This window comes from Acomys minous (genome assembly GCF_964271855.1).
Source record: "Acomys minous genome assembly, chromosome: 12".
Classification (NCBI taxonomy): domain Eukaryota; kingdom Metazoa; phylum Chordata; class Mammalia; order Rodentia; family Muridae; genus Acomys; species Acomys minous.
The window spans coordinates 57,622,547-57,643,379 of NC_140493.1; the positions used below are offsets into that span (position 1 = coordinate 57,622,547).

The 20,833-nt window shown below is 42.0% G+C and overlaps 1 protein-coding gene across 2 annotated transcripts in view; it reads left to right on the forward strand.

Moving 5' to 3' along the window:
- Window positions 1-20,833, forward strand: part of LRP12 (LDL receptor related protein 12) — a 78,095-nt gene that overhangs the window by 19,495 nt on the left and 37,767 nt on the right. Inside the window, exon 2 of one of the 2 annotated variants that reach the window (XM_084747939.1) lies at window positions 20,045-20,101. The exons of the other annotated variant lie outside the window; for it this stretch is intronic. Within the exon in view, the coding sequence (XP_084604065.1) occupies window positions 20,045-20,101 (57 nt within the window). The remainder of the gene's footprint in view (window positions 1-20,044; window positions 20,102-20,833) is intronic. 2 annotated transcript variants of the gene reach the window in all.

The following is a 20,833-nucleotide window of genomic DNA, read 5'->3' on the forward strand; positions in this document are numbered from 1 at the left end:
GAGCTTTTCTGAGTGTCAGTTTCTCTGCATTTATAGAGCCGAGGACAGTATCTACTTCACAAGAATGCTGTAAGAATTACAGCAGCGAGCACAAGCACCAGTTGCACTGGTTTGTGCAATATAAGCACTCAGTGAGTGCTGGGAGTCAAGTAAAATTTGCATCTCAGGAAAGGACTATATTAATATGAAAACGGACAAACTCTTAACATGGAAAGTTTGAACCTTTAAACATAGAATTCTATGGCAGAATAGGAACAGCTTTAAGACTGGAATGATTTGCTTTGACTTGCGGGTCAGATGGCAGTAGCTGTATTTATGGCAGGGGGAGTGAGAGCGCACTAATGTTCACATCATAGTAGACCAGGAATTAGAAACAGCCAGGCTGGAGACAAGGGTGGCTATACCCTTCAAAATCTCGCCCTTAGTTATCTGCCCTACTTCTACCAGCCAGGCCCCATCTGCAAATGAATCTAAAACCTTTAAGTACTGTCAGAAGATGGGACCAAGTGTTTAAACAGGAGCCTCAGAGAGAATATTTGAGATTCTGACCTAGCATCCTGTCTGAGGGTCCCAAAGGCTTATGGCTATCTCCTAATAAACAGTATATTTAGTGCAGCATCAAATTCCCCATAATCTCAAGAGTTTCAACACTGTTTAAAAACCTGAAATATCTTTGAGACTGGAAGCAAACTTTTAGCCGTGAAACCCTGTAAAATCAAAAGAAAGTTATATACAATACAGTATAATGTAATGTGCAATATAATATACAATGCAACATACAATGGCATGGAGGCAAACTGCCCATTCCAAGAGGAGAAAGTGGGGGCATAGCAAGAAAAAACTAGACCAAAGCAAGTTGGAAACCCATTAGGACAAATGTTAAATCCTACAGCCCATGTCCATCATCAAGGATGCATAAGGGCATCATCTGAGCATCAGTGGGCCCTGCTACCTGTAGCAGACATGGCTTCTTTCTTAGGTTGACCTCAGCCAGTAGAAGAGTTCTTACTACTGTAATCTCCGTCCTGAGGTCTTCATTGCAACTTAACGTTCACCCCCAAAGCTTCCCACATAGCTTCCTAGGGATCTTCTAAGAGATTTGGACCCTACTACATACCTGTCTAGTCATTCTCTAGAACCTTGGTGTAAACATCAGTGCAAAGCTGGCCTCGTGTGAACAAGGCCAAGCTCTGCCACCAGCCTCAGACATGGCAAGACCTGCTGTTTACCTTCAGTCTTTAGTCTCCGAATGTCCAGGCAGTTGATCTTGCTTGGGTGAACTTCACTCTGTGGCCCTTTCCCAGGAAGATGTTCTCACAGCTCTCTTTTCAGATATTCTCCGTCAGGTGACTGTGTGTGTCACACCTGGAGCCGTTGATGGGAAGGTTCTTGATCAGGGAACCTTTCCATTTGTCTCAGTGCAAAGCTGAGGCCCTGTGATGGCTTTATCTTTTTGTCAACCATTACTTTCTCCAAACTTGCTTTGTCAACAACTTTAAAAGTTATTTACACTCCTTTCCTGCCTGTTTTAGAGTTTTATTGCTGTGAAGAGACATCATGACCACAGCAACTTTTTTTTTAATTTTCTTTTATTTTAATTTTTATTTTATTAATTTATTCATATTATGTCTCAATGGTTATCCCATCCCTTGTATCCTCCCATTCCTCCCTCCCTCCTATTTCCCCCCTACTCCCCTCCTCTATGACTGTGACTGAGGGGGACCTCCTCCCCCTGTACATGCCAATAGGGTATCAAGTGTCTTCTGGGTAGCCTGCTATCCTTCCTTTGAGTGCCACCAGGCCTTTCCATTCAGGGGACATGGTCAAATATGGGGCACCAGAGTTCATGTGAAAGTCAGACCCCACTCTCCACTCAACTGTGGAGAATGTCCTGTCCATTGGCTAGATCTGGGTAGGGGTTCGAAGTTTTCTGCACATATTGTCCTTGGCTGGTGCCATAGTTTGAGCAGGACCCCTGGGCCCAGATCCGCCCATCAGTGTTCTTCTTGTAGGTTTCACAGCAACTCTGGTAAAGGAAAAGCATTTAATTGGGGCTGGCTTATAGTTTCAGAGGTTTAGTCCGTTATCTTCATGGTGGGTAGTATGGCAGTGTGCAGGCAGACATGGTGCTGGAGAAGGAGCTGAGAGTTCTACATCTTGATCCGCAAGCAGGAAAAGGAGACTGTGTGCCACACTGGGTGTAGCTTGAACATAGGAGACCTCAAAGCTGCCCCCACAGTGACGCACTTCCTCCACCTCTCTATGGAGGCATTGACACAGGTGTCTGTGGGGGCCATCCCTATTCAAACCACCACACTGCCCAAACAGCACATTTCCTGCTCTGTTTCTTGGTGTGTGATTCCCACTAAAACTGGCGAAAAGCATCAAGCAATGACTACTCCAAAGCTTGAATGTTACCCTGCCTTGAAATTTCCTCTGCTGTATAGATTAGTCCATTAACTTCAGTTTGAAGATCTGCTTCACACAGTGACAAACATCTACAAAATGTAGCCAGATTCTTTGCCAGAATGTAGCACAAATCGGCTCTCGTTCCTTTTTTTTTTTATTCCTTCCTGTTTCCTTCCTGTTATGAAACCCCATGAGCACAGTATTTGCCGGTTTTGTGCTTGGTACCTTTTTCCTGTGTTGATTGCTTCTCATCACTGACAAATAACCTAATACAAGTGACCTAATGGGGAAAATACCTGTTTTGACTGTGGCTTCACAAGGCTTGAGTCCGTCACAATAGAGAAGGCTTGACAGAGTGTCTCCGTTTGTGGCAGCAGGAGTGTGAGGCAGGGGCTGTTCATACCATCAGGAAGCAGCTAAGTGGGACCTATATGACATATGTTCCGAGGCTCACTCCCAGTGACCTCCCACAGCCAAGTCCCACCTCCCAAAGTCTCAACATCATTAAAATGACACCTTAAGCTGGGGACCAAGTGCTCACAATGTGGGGGATGTTTTACGTTCAAACCATAGCAACAGATATATCAAAAAAATTTCTAGAAAAGGAAAGACCAGTAGAGCATACGTAAAGACCCCTGACTATTTGGCAAGAATATTAATTACTAAGAGTTTTGGTTAAGAAAGTTGGTCAAAGCCTTGAAGAAAACAATAAAGGGCTGGTGTGGTTGACAGGAAACAGGAAGCAGGAGATAGGGTTGAGTGTGGCGTCATTAAGAGGTTAGACAGCAGCATTGAACATCCAGAAAGAGAGCGTGAGCTGCTGGGGTACTCTTCCCCAGCTGCAGAAACCGGATTAAAACTGCATAGTTTTGAGGACTAGGGGATGGTTTTGAGGTGTTGTATGCATATGTTACTGGTATTCTAGTCTGTTTAACCCTGTGTGGACTTCCTTGTTAGGGGTAAGGAGGTACTAGAAGCAAACCTAGGCTTTTGAGCATGCCAGGAAAAAAAATAAATATACAAATGTTATCAATTATTTTAATAATTGTGTAGTTTCTTTTACTTCAAAGTAGTGATTTTTAAAAATAATTCTGTTTTTTAACGGTAGGTGTTCTGCACCCTAATATATTATAAATAATATATCTTTACTATAAAGCCAGTATTTTTTCTGGTTGCTTTCATCAGTTTGGTATAAATGCAAAATGTTATTAGTGATGTCAGAAAACATGGAAAGGCTGTAGCCAACTGCTACTCTAACTATTGCTGACTCTCATGTTTGAGAAGGTTTTTTTTTTTTAAGTGACGCATTTCTATACAGGAGGGTATCACTGGATATCTTAAAGAAAAACTTAGAACTGTATAGCTACAGAACTTTATCTTTAGAAAGGTAGCATATATTCAACAAACCAATTAGGAAAGTAATACATGTTTTAACAAGCCAAACATAGACACGGATTATGAAAAACACCCAAACATGTCTACTCCTACCTTGATAGTAGGTATGAAGGGATGGTTAAACTGTAAAACCACATCTCTTCGTGTTTAATTATAATGGGGTGGCAGGTGAACAACACACAGGAACCACATGTTAAAACACTGATGGAAACTAGGAAGGGTCCATGTCAGAATAGCAAGACATTGGAGTTTGGCACCTAAACATTTGCTTTTAGAGCAGGTCAGCCACACATGCTTGACGGGTATATATACAGAAATACAGGTAGACAAACATAAGTTCTTTAGCAAAGGAAAATTGCTTATCTTAAGAAAAAATATTTTTAGCCAGGCCTGGTGTTACATGCCTGTAATCCCAGTACTCAGGGGGGCAGAGGCAGGAAGATCTCTGTGAGCTTGAGGCCAGCCTGGTCTATAAAGCAAGTCCAGGACAGCCAAGGCTACACAAAGAAACCCTGTCTCAGAAAAAGAGTAAAACAAAAAAACCAACTATTTTTAATGCTGCACTTAAGTATACTAGAGGTTCACCTGGCCCTACCACTTACTATCTGAAAGATCTTGCATGAGTTGCTTGCCCTGGGCTGTTTTCCTCATCTGTAATATGGGTGTAATAATAATCTTACAAGTTCAGGAGGCAGATCTAATAGTATATCGTAAGTTCAGTGCAGTGCATAATGCTTAAATGTTGATGGTCAGTGGCTGCTGAGCTTCAGGGCTGTGCAGTGGGAGCTGGCTGCAGAGGGCAACCAGAGAGCCTTTGATGGTCGTGGACATGTTTTGTCCTGGTTGTAGCGCTGGCTGTAGCTCTGTGTATGCCTGTCAGAACATGGTGATAGTCTTCTTGAAACCCATGACATTAAAAAAATAATAATAAATTATATGTTAACACAACTGATTACTAAAACATGACTTACCTTTTTCTCTGCACTTCAGTTTCATTAGTGATTGGTAAGTAGTTTGTAAGGTTCCTTCCCAGAGGCATGGGTGCGGGTGAGCATACTCTGGAAGCAGGAGAGCTGGCCCTGCCTCCTGCAATGGCAGCATTGGGTGTCCTAGCTGCAACTAGTGCTGGAGAGCTCACACAAAGGTGGTTGGTCACAAGACCTAGCAAGGATGCAAACACACCATCCGTCACGTCACGTCACGTCACATTTGACTAGTGGGAGGTCAAGTGCTGTAGCCATTTCGAAAGCAGTTTGGCTGTTCCTCAGAACAGTAAAGACTGGGTTACCACCTACCCACCAGTTGTGCTCTCTGTGTGTACGCTGGAGAGTTGTGGACACGCCCTCACAAAAGCTAGAGCCCACCCCATCTTTCAGTTGATGAACAGGTAAGCAAAGTGTGGATGTCCAGTAATAGAATATGCAGAGACATAAAAGGGAACAAAGCCGAGAGTGAACATGGTTTGACTAGACTAGGCAACCCACAGTCAGGAAGCAGGGGACATGTTGTTAGGGACTCGGTGTAGACAGGAAATGCGCGCTCTCTTTGGGGAATGATGTGAATGATGAAAATATTCAGACCTTAGAAAGTGTTTGGCTGCATAACTTATTGAATATACAAAAAATCCCACAAAACACTGACTATACACTTTTTATGATATATGAAATGTGTTCTAATAAAGCTGTGTAATAAAGTAATGTAAATGTATGATTTATGAGATTTTCTTGGAATTCCGGCTCCCCTAAAACCTTAATGTCAGCAAATCATAGGAGTGACAGGTACGAGTTGTTGAACTTGGATCATCTTAAATTCCTTTCTTTGTTTATTACAAGTTCTTATAGCAGTGGTTCAAGCTAATTTTAGAAAGAAGTTCTTTCCATCTGCATGAACACTCAGCAAGATGCTTAGCAGCAGAAGTTATATTATGAAGCCGTTGTGTTCTCTCTGGGGTGTGATTCATTCTGTGGATACTGGGAGCTGGTGTTGCTTAGTCTTTGTACTTGGTTTAGTTTATTGTCATCATAAAGATCTCCTTTATTTTTAGTTGTATGTGTGCACGAGCGTGCGCACACTCACGCACATGCATATTGGTGCAGGTGTCCATGGTGACTTAGAGGCAGTTGTGAGCCACCAGCATGGGAACTGAACTCAAGTCCTCTGAGAACAGCGTCTGGCATTTATTGCTGAGCTCTCTCTCCAGCCTCCACATCCTTCTTCTAAAGAGATTCAAACAAAATCTTACTAAGATAGTACATAGGATACATAAAATATCTTTTCCTTAAAAGTAATGTGTAAGTAATCATTACTATTATTTTAGGTAGCAGATAGGTTCTGGGCAGGCCATCAAAAGCTGTTGTAGATGACTTAAATTAGAAGGTTGCAGAAATAAGATAATTGTAGAGTACTAGTAAATAGATGAAATGAGAAAAATCTAATCCTAACCCTTTTTTTCGGGGGGATGGGATGCAACATTTTAAAAAAGATACTTGGAAGCCTTTCCCCATAGTATTGCACTGAATTCTTTACACATTTTCAAAGACTTCATAAACAGGTCAAGTTGTACCTGCAGAAAGTGTGTGTGTGTGTGTGTGTGTGTGTGTGTGTGTGTGTGTGTGTGTGTGTGTGTGTGTGTGTGTTTGAACCACCACATGAAAATCCCACTGACTATACTCACCAACAGATGTTATTGCCCTGCAGCTGTGAATGCTGGAAGTTCAAGGTTTGCACGGTTTCAGATGGGCGTTTCTGCTGAAGCCTCCCTTCCTGTGTCCTCCAGGCCTCTTCTCTGTGCACATGTAAAGAGCGAACTCTCTGCTACTTCTTCCTCTTAGAAGGATACCCAGATTAGGGCTCACACCATGGAACGTCCTTTAGCAGAAAGCCAGGGTTAGCATGGTTCTGAAATGCTGTGGCCACGCTTCAGATATCTTAGTCCTGCCCTGTGTAAAAGACCACAGACAGAAAGAGCGTCTGACCATCAAACTGGTCTAGCAGACTGCATAAAAGTTCAGGTGTAAAGGACTCATTGGTAGTGCAAAGATAAGTATGTATTTGCCTTTTCTTTCTCTTTGTTTTGTTTTTAAAACTTGCCTTCCTCGCAAATAAAAGGTAATGAAGGGGTCAGAATTGAGGATTCTAGGACCAGGTTTGAGCACTTCTTTCTTGAGTTTGGGTGTCTTCTCACAGAGTTTAATACAATTATCTATGGAGCTTTATACATAAAAGTCACAAGGACTCACACCCATCTATCTACCTGAAAATACCTATAATACATGTTGGTGTATAAGCATACAGATAGTTTCCCTTCTAGGCTGACCATTTCCTCCAAGAGCCAAGGACTCCTAAAACATTCTAGACTATTGCTGTTGCCCTTAGTGTCCCCCAGAGGTGGAAGGTAAGTCCCTACTGCTGAAGACACCATGCACTTCCGACACACAGACCAGGCACCCTGAGCTGGAACTGACCTGGAAGTTTCCTTTGCTGAGAACTAGCTTTTATGGGACCAGAAGGTGCCATGTATACTCCCAACAGAGGGAAACAACCAACAGTCCTACCCTGGTACCATGCCCGTGAACCACAAGGATGACGGTCATGGCATGGTAACCTGCGGGTGCAGTAGTGGCACACACACACATGCCCTGGTGGTAGATTGGACTTAGGCACTCTCCACGAGAGGAAGTCATACCTGGTACTAGAAACCTAGCCAACTAACCAGGCTTGACAAAGTCATGGATCTTGGAAGAGAACCAACATTCACCACTTTATTAAGCCAGCATAATCCCTAACTAGAGTCTGATCATTTGTCCTTGTATCCACAACTAAGTTGTTTGAAGATCGCCATAGGACCCTTTGGCGAACAACTCAATTAGATGTAACCCATTCCTGGTACTGGAAGCGTCATTTGGTGACAAGAGATGACCAGCTGGGACTCTGTCTCCCTATTATTTTGCAATTTCCTTTAATCACCTTCATATATGTATGCATTTTAGGAAGTCTCTACTGTACTAGGTTTCTATACTATCCCTCCAATGCCCCTTAATTCTAGCTATCTCCCGCTATAAGCCCTCCCTCACCCTTCCCTTCCCTCCCCCTCCCCACTTGATTCTCCTTGTCCAGTCCCCCACCCATCCATCCATAACTATTCTATTTCCCTTTTCTAGGGAGATCTGTCTGTTCCCCTACTCCCTTACTCTATACCTAATCTCTCTTGGTCTATGGATTCTAGCTTGGCTACCGTTGACTTAACAACTAATATCCACGTAAAAACAAATGCATACCGTTATTTGTCTTTCTAAGTATGGGATACCTCATTCAGGATGATCATTTTCTAGTTCTATCCATTTACCTGAGAATTTCTTGATTTCATTTTTTTAAATGTCTGAGTAATGTTCTATTGTGTAAATGTACCACACTTTATTCATTCTTATGTTGAGAGACAATCAAGTTTATATTTCTGGCTATTATGAATACAGCAGCAGTGAACATAGTTGAGCAAGTGTCTCTGTAGTAGGATGAAGCATCCTGTATGCCCAAGAGAAGTGTTTTAGTTAGAATTTCCATTGCTGTGAAGAGACACCATGCCCATAGCAGCTCTCATAAAACAAAACATTTCATTGGGGCTGCTTTACAGTTTTAGAGGTTTAGTCCATTATCATCACAATGGGAAGCATGCCATCCTAAAGGCAGACCTGGTGCTAGAAAAGCCCAGAGTTCTACACCTTAATCAAAAGGTAGACGGGATTTGTACTTCACACTGGGCTTAACTTGAGCATTTAAGACCTCAAAGCCCCACCTCCACAGTGACACACTTCCTCCAATAAGATCATACCTCTAATAGTGCCACTCCCCATGGACCAAGCACTGAAACACATGAGCCTATGAGGGCCAACCCTATTCACGCCACCACAAGTGGTACAGCTTGATCTTTAGGTAGGTCAAGTCCCGTTGTCCTGAGGAACCATGACACTGATTTCATTAGTGGCCATACAAGTTTGCAGTCCCACCAGCAATGTATGAGTGTTCTCACCAACATAATCTGTCACTTGTTTCATTGATCTTAGCCATTCTAATTGGTGTAAGATTAAAAACCCCAAGGTAGTTTTGATTTGCATTTCCCTGATGGCTAAGCATGTGAAACATTTCCTTAAGTGCTTCTCAGCCATTTGAGTTTCCTCTTGAGAACTCTCTGTTTAGGTCTGTACCTCACTTCTCAATTGTTATTTCTTTTTTTAATATCTAGGTTTTTTTTTTTAGTTCTTTTTATATTTTAGATGTTAGCCCTTTATCAGAAGTGTAGTTTGTAAAAATTTTTCCGATCCTGTAGGCTGCCACTATGTCCAAATGATATTGTCCTTTGTCATTTAGAAGACTTCCAGTTTCATGAGGTCCCATTTATCAGTTGTTGATCATTATTAATGCCTGTGCTATTAGTGTTCTGTTCAGAAAGTTATCTCCTGTGCCAGTGAGTTCAAGGCTCCTCCCAGCGTTCTCTTCTGTTAGGTTCAGTGTATCTTGTTTTCTGTTGAAGTCTTTGGTCCGTACGGTCTTGAGTTTTATGCAGAGTGCTAAGTATGGATCTACGTGCGTTCTTCTACATGCAGCCAATCTGTTTGACCAGCACCAGTTCTTGAAGTTTTTTTTTTTCTTTTCTTTTTTTAAGTGAAAAAATTAGGTGTCCAAAGGTGTGTGGAGTTATGTCTGGGTTTTCAATTCAATTCCATTGATCAACGTGTCTGTTTTTGTGGCAATACCAGGCTGTTTTAAATTACTATAGTTCCATAGTAAAATTTGTGACCTAAGATGGTGAGGCCTCCAATGGGTCTGTTCTTATTCAGGATTATTCTAGCTATCCTATTGGTTTGTTTGGTTGTTTGTTTGTGTGTGTGTGTGTCCATATGAAACTGAAGTCTTTTCAAAATTTATGAGGAATTGTGTTGCAATTTTGATGGGAATTGCATTGAATCTGTCCATTGCTTTTGGTAAAATGGTCATTTTTACTATGTTAATCCTACCGATCCGTGAGCATGGGAGACCTTTCCATCTTCTGATATCCTCTTTATTTTCTTTCCTCAGAGACTCGAAGTTCTTGTTATTCAGGTCTTTCACTTGCTTGGTTAGAGTTACACCAAAATATTTTATATTCTTTTGGGCTGTTGTAAAGAGTGTTGTTTCCCTGATTTTTTTCTCAGTCTGTCATTTGTATATACGAATGCTTTGAGTTTTGTGAGTGAATTGTGTATCCAGCAACATTGCTGAAAGTGCTGTCAGCTGTGGGAGTTTCCCAGTGGAATTTTTAGGGTCACTTATGTATAATATCATATCATCTGCAAATAAAGGTTTTGACTTCTTTCCAATTTGTATCCCCTTGATCTTCTTCACTTGTATTATTGTTCTAGCAAAGACTTTAAAATACTATCTTGAATAGGTATGGAGAATGGACAACCTTGTCTTTTTGTGATTTTAGTAAAATTGCTTTGAGTTTTTCCCCATTTAAGTTGATGTCGGCTATAGGCTTGCTGTAAATTGCCTTTAATATGTTGAAGTATGTCCATTATATTCCTAGGCTTTCTAGGACTTTTATCGTGAAGGGGTGTTGGAATTTTGTCAAAGGCTTTTTCTGCATCTACTGAGATGGTCATGTGGTTTTTGTCTTTCAGTTAGTTTACATGGTGGATTACATTTATCAGATTATGTAAGTTGAACCATCCCTGCAACTTTGGGAAGAAGCCTACTTGATCATTATAGATGATCTTTTTAATGTGTTCTTGGATTCAGTTTGAAATATTTTATTGGGAATTTTTGCATCTATGTTCATAAGGGAAATTGGTCTGTAACTTTCTTTGGTCTTTATGTGATTTGGGTATCAGGGTAACTGTGGCCTTGTGAAAACTGAATTGATAATTGTTTCTTCCATTTATGGACTAATTTAAGGAGTATTGACATTAACTTTTCTTTGAATGTCTGGTAGAATTCTGTGCAAAAACCATCTGAGTGAGCTTTTTTTTTTTCCGTTGGGAGACTTTTACTGACTGCTTCTATTTCACTAGAAATTATATGTCTGTTTCAATTGTGTATCTGATCTTGATTTAACTTTGATAACTGGTATATTATCTATTTCTTTTAGACTTTCCTATTTGGTGGAGTATATGTCTTTAAAGTATGTCCTTAGTATTCTCTGGATTTCCTTGATGTCTGTTACACACACACACACACACACACACACACACACACACACACACACCATTGTTGCTAGTTTTGCTCTTCTGTCACCATCTTTTAATTAACTTGAGTACAGGTTTACTTATTTTTTTCCCTCAAAGAACCAAGTTTTTGTTTTACTGAAACTTTGTATTTCAATCTTATCGATTTTAGCCCTGAGTTTCATTTCTTTCATCTACTTCTTTTGGATGAGTGTAACAGCATGGTCTGGTGCTCTGTAATTGATTGCTAATTATTTTACCGCCTGAGGTCGGCTTGCTGTCTTTTTCAAGACGCGGACTCCAAAATGGCATTTGTAATCCTTGCCTCCAAGCGATCCCTGATTGGCTGAATAAATGCCTACACAGCTGGGCAGGGCAGAGTGAAGTAGGTGTGGCCAAAGTTCCAGGTCTTGGAGGACCGACGCTCATGGGAGAGCAGAGACAGGTAGAGGAGAAAAACGGAAGCAGAGTCGCCATAGGATAGATAAAGAACCCCATGGAGGGGAACAGCAAGGAGAGAAGAGGCCCAGGTGGAAAGCATGGCCAAGTATTGATGGGCACAGTGGGCAGGAATAACTAATAACTGGTCAGTAGGAATGACCACAGCAAGTGGCATGGGATGTGGGGCTGAGAGGTAACAAGGCAGGTGAGGGGTAATATCTGCCCAACCCCAGGTGAAACAAGGCTTATTTAAATACAATAGGTGCCTGTGCCTTTTATTGATATGGTCGTGGGTTAATAACAGCTGCTGTGATCATTATAGACTATTAATAATAAACATCATTAGCCATACTTTTATTCCTACCACAGTTGAGGTTTTTCCTTCTCTCTCTTTCTGTTTTGGAGCTTTCAGCTGTGCTGTTATTTTACTACTGTGAGAACTACAATGTTCTTACATAGGCACTTCTCTTAGAAACGCTTTTGTTGGGTCTCATAAGTTTGGATATGTTGTGTACTCAATTGCATTCGATTGTAGGAAGCCCTTGATTTCCTTCTTAATTTCTTGACCCATTTTTCACTCCGTAGTGAGGAGCTCAGTTTCTGTAAGTTAGTAAGCTTTCCGTTGTTGGTGTCCAGCTTCAGCCCGTGGTGGCCAGGTAGGAGTCAGGAGTTAATTCCGTTTTCTTGTGTCTGTGGAGACTAGCTTTTTGTCAGGTGTGGTCAGTTTTGGAGAAAGTTCCATGAGGTGCCGAGAAGATGGCATATTTGCGTTTGGGTGAAATGTGTAAATGTCTTTTAGGTCTATTTGGTTAGTGACATCAGTTAGTTCCAGTATTTCTCTTCAGTGTTTGTCTGGATGGCCGGTCCATTGGTGAGTATTAGTGTTTGGTGCCTGATGTTAGGAGTTCCCGTGTTCTCCTGGTGGACGGTGTCTTTTGATGAGTGTGTAACAACACCCTTCCTACCTTCTGGTCAGTAATGGGATGAAGTCTATTTTGTCAGATATAAAATGGCTGCACCAGCTTGCTGCTAAGCTCCATTTGCGTGGGACATCCTTTTTCCATCCTTTTACCCTGAAGTGATGTCAGTCCCTGATTTTAATATTTTAAAATTCACCTCTAAAGGACAAAGTGCTTTCATTCTTGATGACTATAAATGATCTTAGTTTAATAAAACCCCCTCAATTTTATTAAAGAATCCAGCTAGGTCCAGATTTACATTCATTGAAGCTTTCTTCAGTTTATAAGTTCAGTCACAGCCCTTTGAATGTTATTTTTGTAAACCACAGAATATTTTTAAAAGAAACTACAATTTTCGTTCTGGAGTTTGCCAAGTGTATCTCAGTAATGTAATTAAAGTTGTTCCCTGTCCTCTGCCTTTCCTGTAAATTGGTAATCAGTTTGAGAACCAAGTCTACATAGCCACTAGCCACAGGAGCTATTTTAAATTAAACTGGAATTAATTGCAATTAAATCAAATTAATTGATTTGTTAAGGTACAGTGCCCTTATTTCAAATGACTGATGATAGCCACGTGTGCCAAATGATTGCCAAAGTTAGATAATGTCTCTGTGGTGTGTGTTCATCTTTCTAGAAAGTTCTGTGTCACAATTCTATTAAGTAAAGGCTTGCTCAAATTCACTTTCCTTTTTGGGGTGTGTTCAACTATTGGGAGGCGGGCAGTGGCTCCTTGCCTCACCTCTTTTTCTCACTTTCATGGCTAACGCCCAAGTCTGATACGTCATCAGAGGATGCAGAATGCTGACCAGAGGAACTCACCTCTCACCAGCCGGATCCCCAGAGTTCATCTACTGGGTAAAGGACTAGAGGAGTTTACAATGGGAAACGTGGCAGTTTGTAGCTTGCCCTCTGCCAGCCTCCCAGTTACCGCTTTTCTCTTCTTAATCATGCCCTGGTGTGCTTTAGAAGAATCAACACCTCACCCTCAGCCTGTGACCTTCATTCCTTCCCTTCTGTTGTGAAAAACTGGCCAAGTGACTTCAACAGCCCTGCCTTCTCCCTTCCTGTGGGTGTGGCATCTGAGCGGTTGAGGCTGCTTTGGCAGGCTGATTAAGACAGCCCTGTGGCCAGCAGGGTTAGAACAAGGTGCTAGGTCTCCCAGTCAGATCCAGTCTGCAGCCCAGCCTGCCTCTTTAATATCGACTTTATTGAGATAAAATTTGCATGCAATGAAATGAACTCATTTTGCAGATACATGTGATGACGTTTGCCTACATAATGCACATGTAACGGTCCCCAGAGTGCAGGAAAGCCTCACCACTTCACGCTGCTCGTTGCTGTTGGAGTCCCTTGCCCTCAGTACCACTCACTGTGGCCTGTTTTCTGTCATTCTTGTGAACTGTTTCTGTAATTGGGTTTTTAATGGCTGAGATCCCACTTCCAGCAGCCCCAACAGGCGAGGCTGGGCCACCCATGCCAGTACCTCATCTGAAGAAAAGAGTATCGGTGAATCGTCGAAGGAAATGCAATTGATGGATTGGTCCAGTGACCCCAAGACATCTTTGGGGGTACTGACATGAGCTTTAGTTTCAAGTAAAGAAAGAATTAGAGCAAGGACAAGAAGGCCCAGGCCACATCTTGGCTGAACATGGCTAGCAGTCTAGTCTGAATGACCTTCAGCTCTCTGTTGTATGTGGTACCCTAAGGAGAGCAGGCTGGTTCCCTGAGGTAAGAGAAGGCTTAGGACAAAGGAGTCCCCGGTGCCTTTAGCCTGTAGGGGCTGATAACAGGTCAGGCTGACAGACACTCCTGTTCACACTAAGCAGACAACACCCAACAAAGGCAGAGCCCTTGGACAAAGGAGAGGACACCTTGCTGGGTGCTGTTTCCTTAAAAAAAATAAAATGTTCCTTCTAGAACTTTACATAATGAAGTTTTTGGCTTTTTTGGATTTGCTTACTTGTTTGATGTTTTCATTCACCCTTATATAACTGTGTCATGAAAAGAAACTTCTAAAATGGTTGTACAAGTGTAAGCTCCCACCAGCAATTTTTTATTTGTAAATGTTAAACCAGACACAATGGCACACACCTATAATCCCAGCACTCAGGGAGGCAGAGGCAGACGGATCCCTGTGAGTTCAAGGCCAGCCTGGTGTACAAAGCGAGTCTAGGACAATCAAGGCTACACAGAAAAACTCTCTCTTGAAAACAAAACAAAATCAAAAGAATATTTTATTATAATTATATACAGTAGTGAACTTATCTGTTTGATGTGTGGGGGTGTGCATGCGCACACACACATACCATGAACACATATCACGTACGTAGAGTTCAGAAGACAGCTTGCAGTAGCTCTGTCTTTCCATCATGTGGGGTGAGGTCATGGGGGTTAGTGGCACGGTGCCTGCCTTGCTCACCTAACACTGGGCCATTGGGAAGTTCCAATGGAAGTTTCGTGAGGGGACTGTGAGTGGTGACTTCAGCCAAGTGGATAACCCTATGCCACTGTGGATGTTGTGATTGCTGGTGAAACGCGTTTCACCGGGGAGCCTTTCCACAGTTCAACTAGGTGAGTGGCGAGCGCTTAACTTCTGCCCTGTGGCAGCTTGGTGTGTCCCTTGGGAAGACTCGGACCCTGATGTACATTTTGGAGGTCACTTTTTTTTTTTGCAAGGTTTCACTCTTACCATGCTCTAACCCAGTTTCTGTTCCCCACTCTGCTGGGGTGTTTGTGGTCCAGCGAGCTTTAGGCAGAAAGCCTATGCAGTGATAATGCTCACCTTATTTGTCCCTCTTGTCTGGGCGGCCTCCTCCTTACATCTCAGACCAAGTCCTTGAGTTTAATTCACCTTTACCCCAGCTTTTTAAATTGTCCAGCATGGACTTACTCCAGTTCCTGTCAGGACCAGTAGGAGGAGTCCTCTATGGGAGCTTCGTTCTTTTTCTTTTTCCCTTGGTTTTTCAAGACAGGGTTTCTCTGTGTAGCAGATCTGGCTGTCCTAGACTCACTTTGTAGACCAGGCTGGCCCCAAACTGCCTCTGCCTCCCTGAGTAAAGGTCACAGCCACCAAGCCCGGCTGTGAGTTTCTTATTTTCATTGATTTTCTGTGTGTGTATGTTCTCACTTCACACTCTGATCCTTCACCAGTTATTTGTTTACTGTTTTCTGTTTTTCAAGTGAATGCACAATTACATCACGTAGAGCTACAGCTGGGCGTGTCTTTGCGGTTCTCAGTGTCTGTGGTTTCCCGACTCAGTTGGCTGAGACGGTTAACTGATGGGGCCACCATCCCCCAGTCTTACCTTTGGTAGAAAGTTCCCCCCTTCGGTAGGACACTTGCCTTGTTTGCTTTTATTTCATAAACTGTTGGGTAATTTTCTCCAGAGAGTGGCAGGCCTTTGGGAGGCAGGACTTTGAGGGCCTCTTACTTACATGTCAAGGGCTCTTTATTTGAGCAGATGAGACTGAATATCACTATCTGTGTCCTGCTCTGCTCTAGTGCCCAGCGCTGCAAAACAGCAGAACCAGCCGTGTGGCATTACTGCCCACAACTTCTCCCCCCAAACCTACCCTCCCACTGGGGTGTGGGGAAGGAGAGGGAAGGGGGATGGGAGAGAGAGAGAGAGGGAGGGAGGGAGGGAGGGAGAGAGAGAGAGAGAGAGAGAGAGAGAGAGAGAGAGAGAGAGAGAGAGAGAGAGAGAGGAGACAAGGAGAAAGTGTCTGATAACTGCTGTACATACAGTGGAAAATAAATTGTAGGATGCCAAGTATGCTACTGTTACTAGCTGTCAGTCATGAAGGCTGGGTTTTTGTTTTTGTTTTTTGTTTTTGTTTTTCCCATACAGACTAGGTTTTACTCTGAGGTCTAAGCACCATTTCTTTTATAAACAGGAAATTCATCCAAGTCTGAGTCTTTTGTTTTTAAGTAAGAAATACAGAGTTCTTTGTGCCGTGGGAATTGGTATAGAGCCTGGATTCTTTTATAAAGTAAACAGCAGTACAAGCCAATGACTGGTGTTCAGACTTATACTCATCCAGTTACTTGCTCTGAAAATAAAATTACTAAACCATAGAAGCTTTGGTTCCTTCATATGACTTGAAAAATGACTGTTAGAAGTGTAAAGGATTCGCTGAATGGATGCTTGCAAGGCATCTAGGACTTAGCTGGCACATACCTGCCAAACCTTCAATGTGGTTACCAGTCAAGACCTTTAGCACTGAATGAAAAGAGAACAGAAAGAAAAAAGCCACCAGATGGGAACACCATAAATATAAGCATTATTTATGATACCACTACTGTATACAAGTGAGGAGCCCAGTCTTTAGAGAAGTCTTTAGACTCCCAAGAGCAGTGTCTAAATGCAGCAGAGCTTGGGTCAGATCCCAGGGAGGGAGTCGGAACTCATGTGTTGTTAGCTGTGGCCCAGCCTCACACAGCTTCTCTCCTGGTTGATTGTCAGAATTGCAGAAGAGTGAACCCTGGGACTGTTAACCCCTCTTAGTGTTTAGTTAGTGAGGTGAGGACCATTAACCCTTCTTTGTATTTATTTAGTAAAATGAGCACCATTAACCTCTTGTAGTATTTGATTAGTGATACGGGAAATACTGGAATAAAATATGTCAAAAGAAATAATTTCCTGATTTAGGTGCCAGTGAAACTTCATTGAAAACCTTTTAGGTGCTACCCAGTCCATTGTCAGGCTTTTTAACTAGCCAGCTGCTAATGTGAACTGACAGAAGTAATGTTAGTACACTTTCCCCCACTACCTGCTGCCAGGAAGGGTAGCATCGAGTGAGATCCCTGTAGGACTACATGTTGTTACAGGAAAGAAGGTAGAGGCTGTCCATTCGTAGTTTGTGGTATGAACTTCTCCAAGCTGGAAGGGAAAAAGCTGTTTTCTTTGGGTTGTTCCTAAAACACAGAAGTAATTAGTAATACTGTGTAGGTGATGTGCTTGTTAAAATGTTTGTGAAGGCAGTACACCTGAATTAAGTTATCCAGTCTGAATGGTGTGTGCTCAGAAACATCCGAGGTAATAAGAACAAAATATTCCATTTTAACAGAGATTATCTTTTTTTTTTTTAACTTCCAAAAAGGACTATGTTCGACTAAGAATAAGTATATGGAAAACCAGCAGTGTCATCAGTTTCTAAAAGCTTTTCTAACACTGTAGTATTTTCCACCACTGAGCAGTGTCACATTTCTATTTGCCTAGAATGATAAGGCATGAGCAGTGTTTGTTCACTCGCTTTTCTGTTTTATATATATATACACACTATGAATAACATTTTTAAAGAAACCTGGGCCGATAAATAACATTCAGTCCTTGTGTAAGTGTACAGAATACATTTGTCTAACCCCTGTTCCTGGAGTTCATAGTTTTACATACCCCTAGACTTAGAGTTTATATAGATGTACACATGCATCTATGTAACATGCATATATATGTATGAATGCTATAAGCTATATATACGTGAATTTTTAGCCAAAATTAGATATTCTAATGTTGTTCTGAGACTTTTTTCAAAATTTGCTATACCTACCTATTTCAGTTTATTAAACATTTTCGTATAGGGCTCTACCAGTTTATATATTTGTTTGTTAACAAAGATTTAGACAATTTTTCCATTGTAAGAATTCCATTAAGCCTATGATGTATTTTCTCTGTTTTAGGGAGGAATTGAGGTCCAAAAAGGTTAGGCAGCTTCTCCTCACCTGCACAGCAGGGGGCAGAGCTGGTGTTAGAAGCGTGGACACCTAGCCCAGGATCTTTTCTTCCTTCAGCCTGTGCTTATTACTGCTCTGGAAAAAGATTTAACATGACATATGTCCAACATTAAAGCCCACAGTTGTATGTCAGGATGTCACAAGTGTGGCTATAGTATGTAGATGCGCATTGTATAGGAAGCCTAAGCCCGAACCTCGCATTGCTGCTCCAGCTGTCACATGCTTTCGCTTACTCTGTGCTTGGGGTGCAAACGGTTGGACAGTAGACACTGCCCTTTGGCCAACTGTGGTAGTTGCTTTATTGAATGTGTTTCTTATTTTGTTTCTTCTGTCTTTAAAATAAGTAAACTGTGTGTAGTAAAGAAGTAGACAGTAACTTCCTAGCGTTTCCAGTTCTCCATATGTAGGCCTTACATAGCGGGGAAAAGAAATGGTGCTTATGTGGTATTAACACACAGTGCGGAAAATAAGCACATGCGGGGTTGCTTGTCCCGCACACCTGCGTTTCTAAGTGAGGGGAATAGAGCAGTTCTTTTCCTTTGAGCAATATAACTGTAGTTGTCTGAGTGTGTTTTTTCTTTAGAATTGTTTGGTTCTGCACTTTCCCCAGTTGGAGGAAAATGAATGGCTGCTCAGTATCATGTGCCATGCCGTGGTTTCATCTTAAGAACCATGGCACTTCCCAGTTAGCCATCTTTCAATGCTTTGAGCATCTACTCTTCTGTTCTAGGATCTGCTAAGAAAAAGAAAAAAGGGCTGGCGAGATGGCTTGGTGGTTAAGAGCACTGTCTGCTCTTCCAGAGGTCCTGAGTTCAATTCCCAGCAACCACATGGTGGCTCAAAATCATCTATAATGTGATCTGATGCCCTCTTCTGGCCTGCGGGTGTATATGTAGGCAGAGCACTGCATACATAATAATAAATAAATGTTTAAAAAAAATGATTGCCAAAGAAGCACAGACTATTCTAACTCCTCCCCGTGAGGTGGGGATGCTGGGCAATGATCCCTAATCGTAGAAATGTCATGCAGCGCGAAAAGAGAAAGGTTGTTAGTTACAACATTGCAAGGTTCTCCATAGTCAGCCCCAGCAACTCTGCCAGCACTAGCTCACCCTGCTCCACCCCTACCGTACAGATAATCCGTCCTTGCCCTTCCTCACTGTTGCAGTGTCAGGTCTAGACAGAAGGTGGAGAAAGACAAAACTTTAGAAGTAACACGCAGTTTGTATCAGAAAGAACTGGGCATGGAGCGTAGTGCTAGAGGGTTCGCCCTGCCTCTTCAAGACCCTGCATTCGCTTCTGCACAAGCAATGCAATCGGGGAGGGTGATATTTGATGGGAAATAATTTCTAACAAAACAAAAATATGTTTTACGAAAAGAATATCTGAAGGGATCCCATTTGCATTAATTTGGAGGAGCAGAAACATTGGCTTCTCGGAAGTCACACTTTTATTAGGTGGCGGTGGCACTTGGTGGTTCCTTGCATGAGTCTATGGAAGGGGATGTAGAAATCAGTGGCTTCCAGAGTGAGAGAATCGCTCCTTCTCTGAAAACTATTAAAAGCGAGAGAAAAGGTGGAAAGATGCACAGAGCAATGAAAGACCTCTGCTGAGGAAGCGTGGGTGGAGCTCCCACAGTCTGAGGGACCGACTCTGAGTGGACGCCTGACGGCCGTGCTAGCTGGCCGCTCTTTCTGCTGTTAATCAGTCTTCTGTGTTTGTGAGATCTTTATATTGTACTGTGTTGTAATTTCCAAAATGTTTTGTCTTAGTCTTTTTGGGGGGATATTTAAAAAAAATAGTTTCTGATAATTGAAGGTCATTCTATATAGTCTTCTTTTAAGGAGAATGTGAAATTTTTATATGAGTTTTACCTTGGAAATTAGTTTATTCATTATGTTTAATTTTAGGAAATGGTGCTCTTGCAGAACTTTCAGAAAATGTGCATATTTCAGGAGTGTCAACTGGTAAGTCATCTTTTGTAATGTTTAAATTTCATGCATGACTTATATGGTAAATATTGAAAACCACCTGCTATCTTATGAAGTGATATTGGCTATAAAAATTATTGCTGCTTTTCATAGCATGTAATAAGGAAGGAAGGAACTGAAACATGGAGAAATTCTCATAAGATAAAGTGATATTGCATGCCAGAGGGTTTGATTATACTTTTCTAAACAGACCACATAATTATTTTCATGTGGAAGTTAAGCCGAGAGAAAAATCAGCTCAATAGAACTAGTATTTTCTCTCCATGTAAACTTGCATAAAAATGAAATTAATTTTGAATGTTATCTCTAGAATTTACAGTCTTAGAAATGAGGTGGTTAGTAGATGTTTTAGATTAGAGAGATACTCCACAAAAAGCTATTTACTCGAGAGCAGTTTGTTCCCAGCAGCAGTCCATCAGCGCTGTGCAACTCAGAAGTTAGGGAGAGAACCCGCCTCTGCATCCACCCCAGCCACCTGAGTTACCAAAGGCCACGGCCACACAGCGGGTGTGTGTGAGTGACTTCCAGGTTGGCACGGTATCTGCTCTGTTAACTGCATATTATTTTTTATTTAAATAATTTATTCAGATTACTAATCAGTTGTTATGCCATCACTTGTGTTGTCCCTCCCTCCCTCACGCTTTCACTCTATTCCCCTTCCCTAGGTCTAAGACCAAGGGGGACCTCCTCCCCCACTATATGGTCATA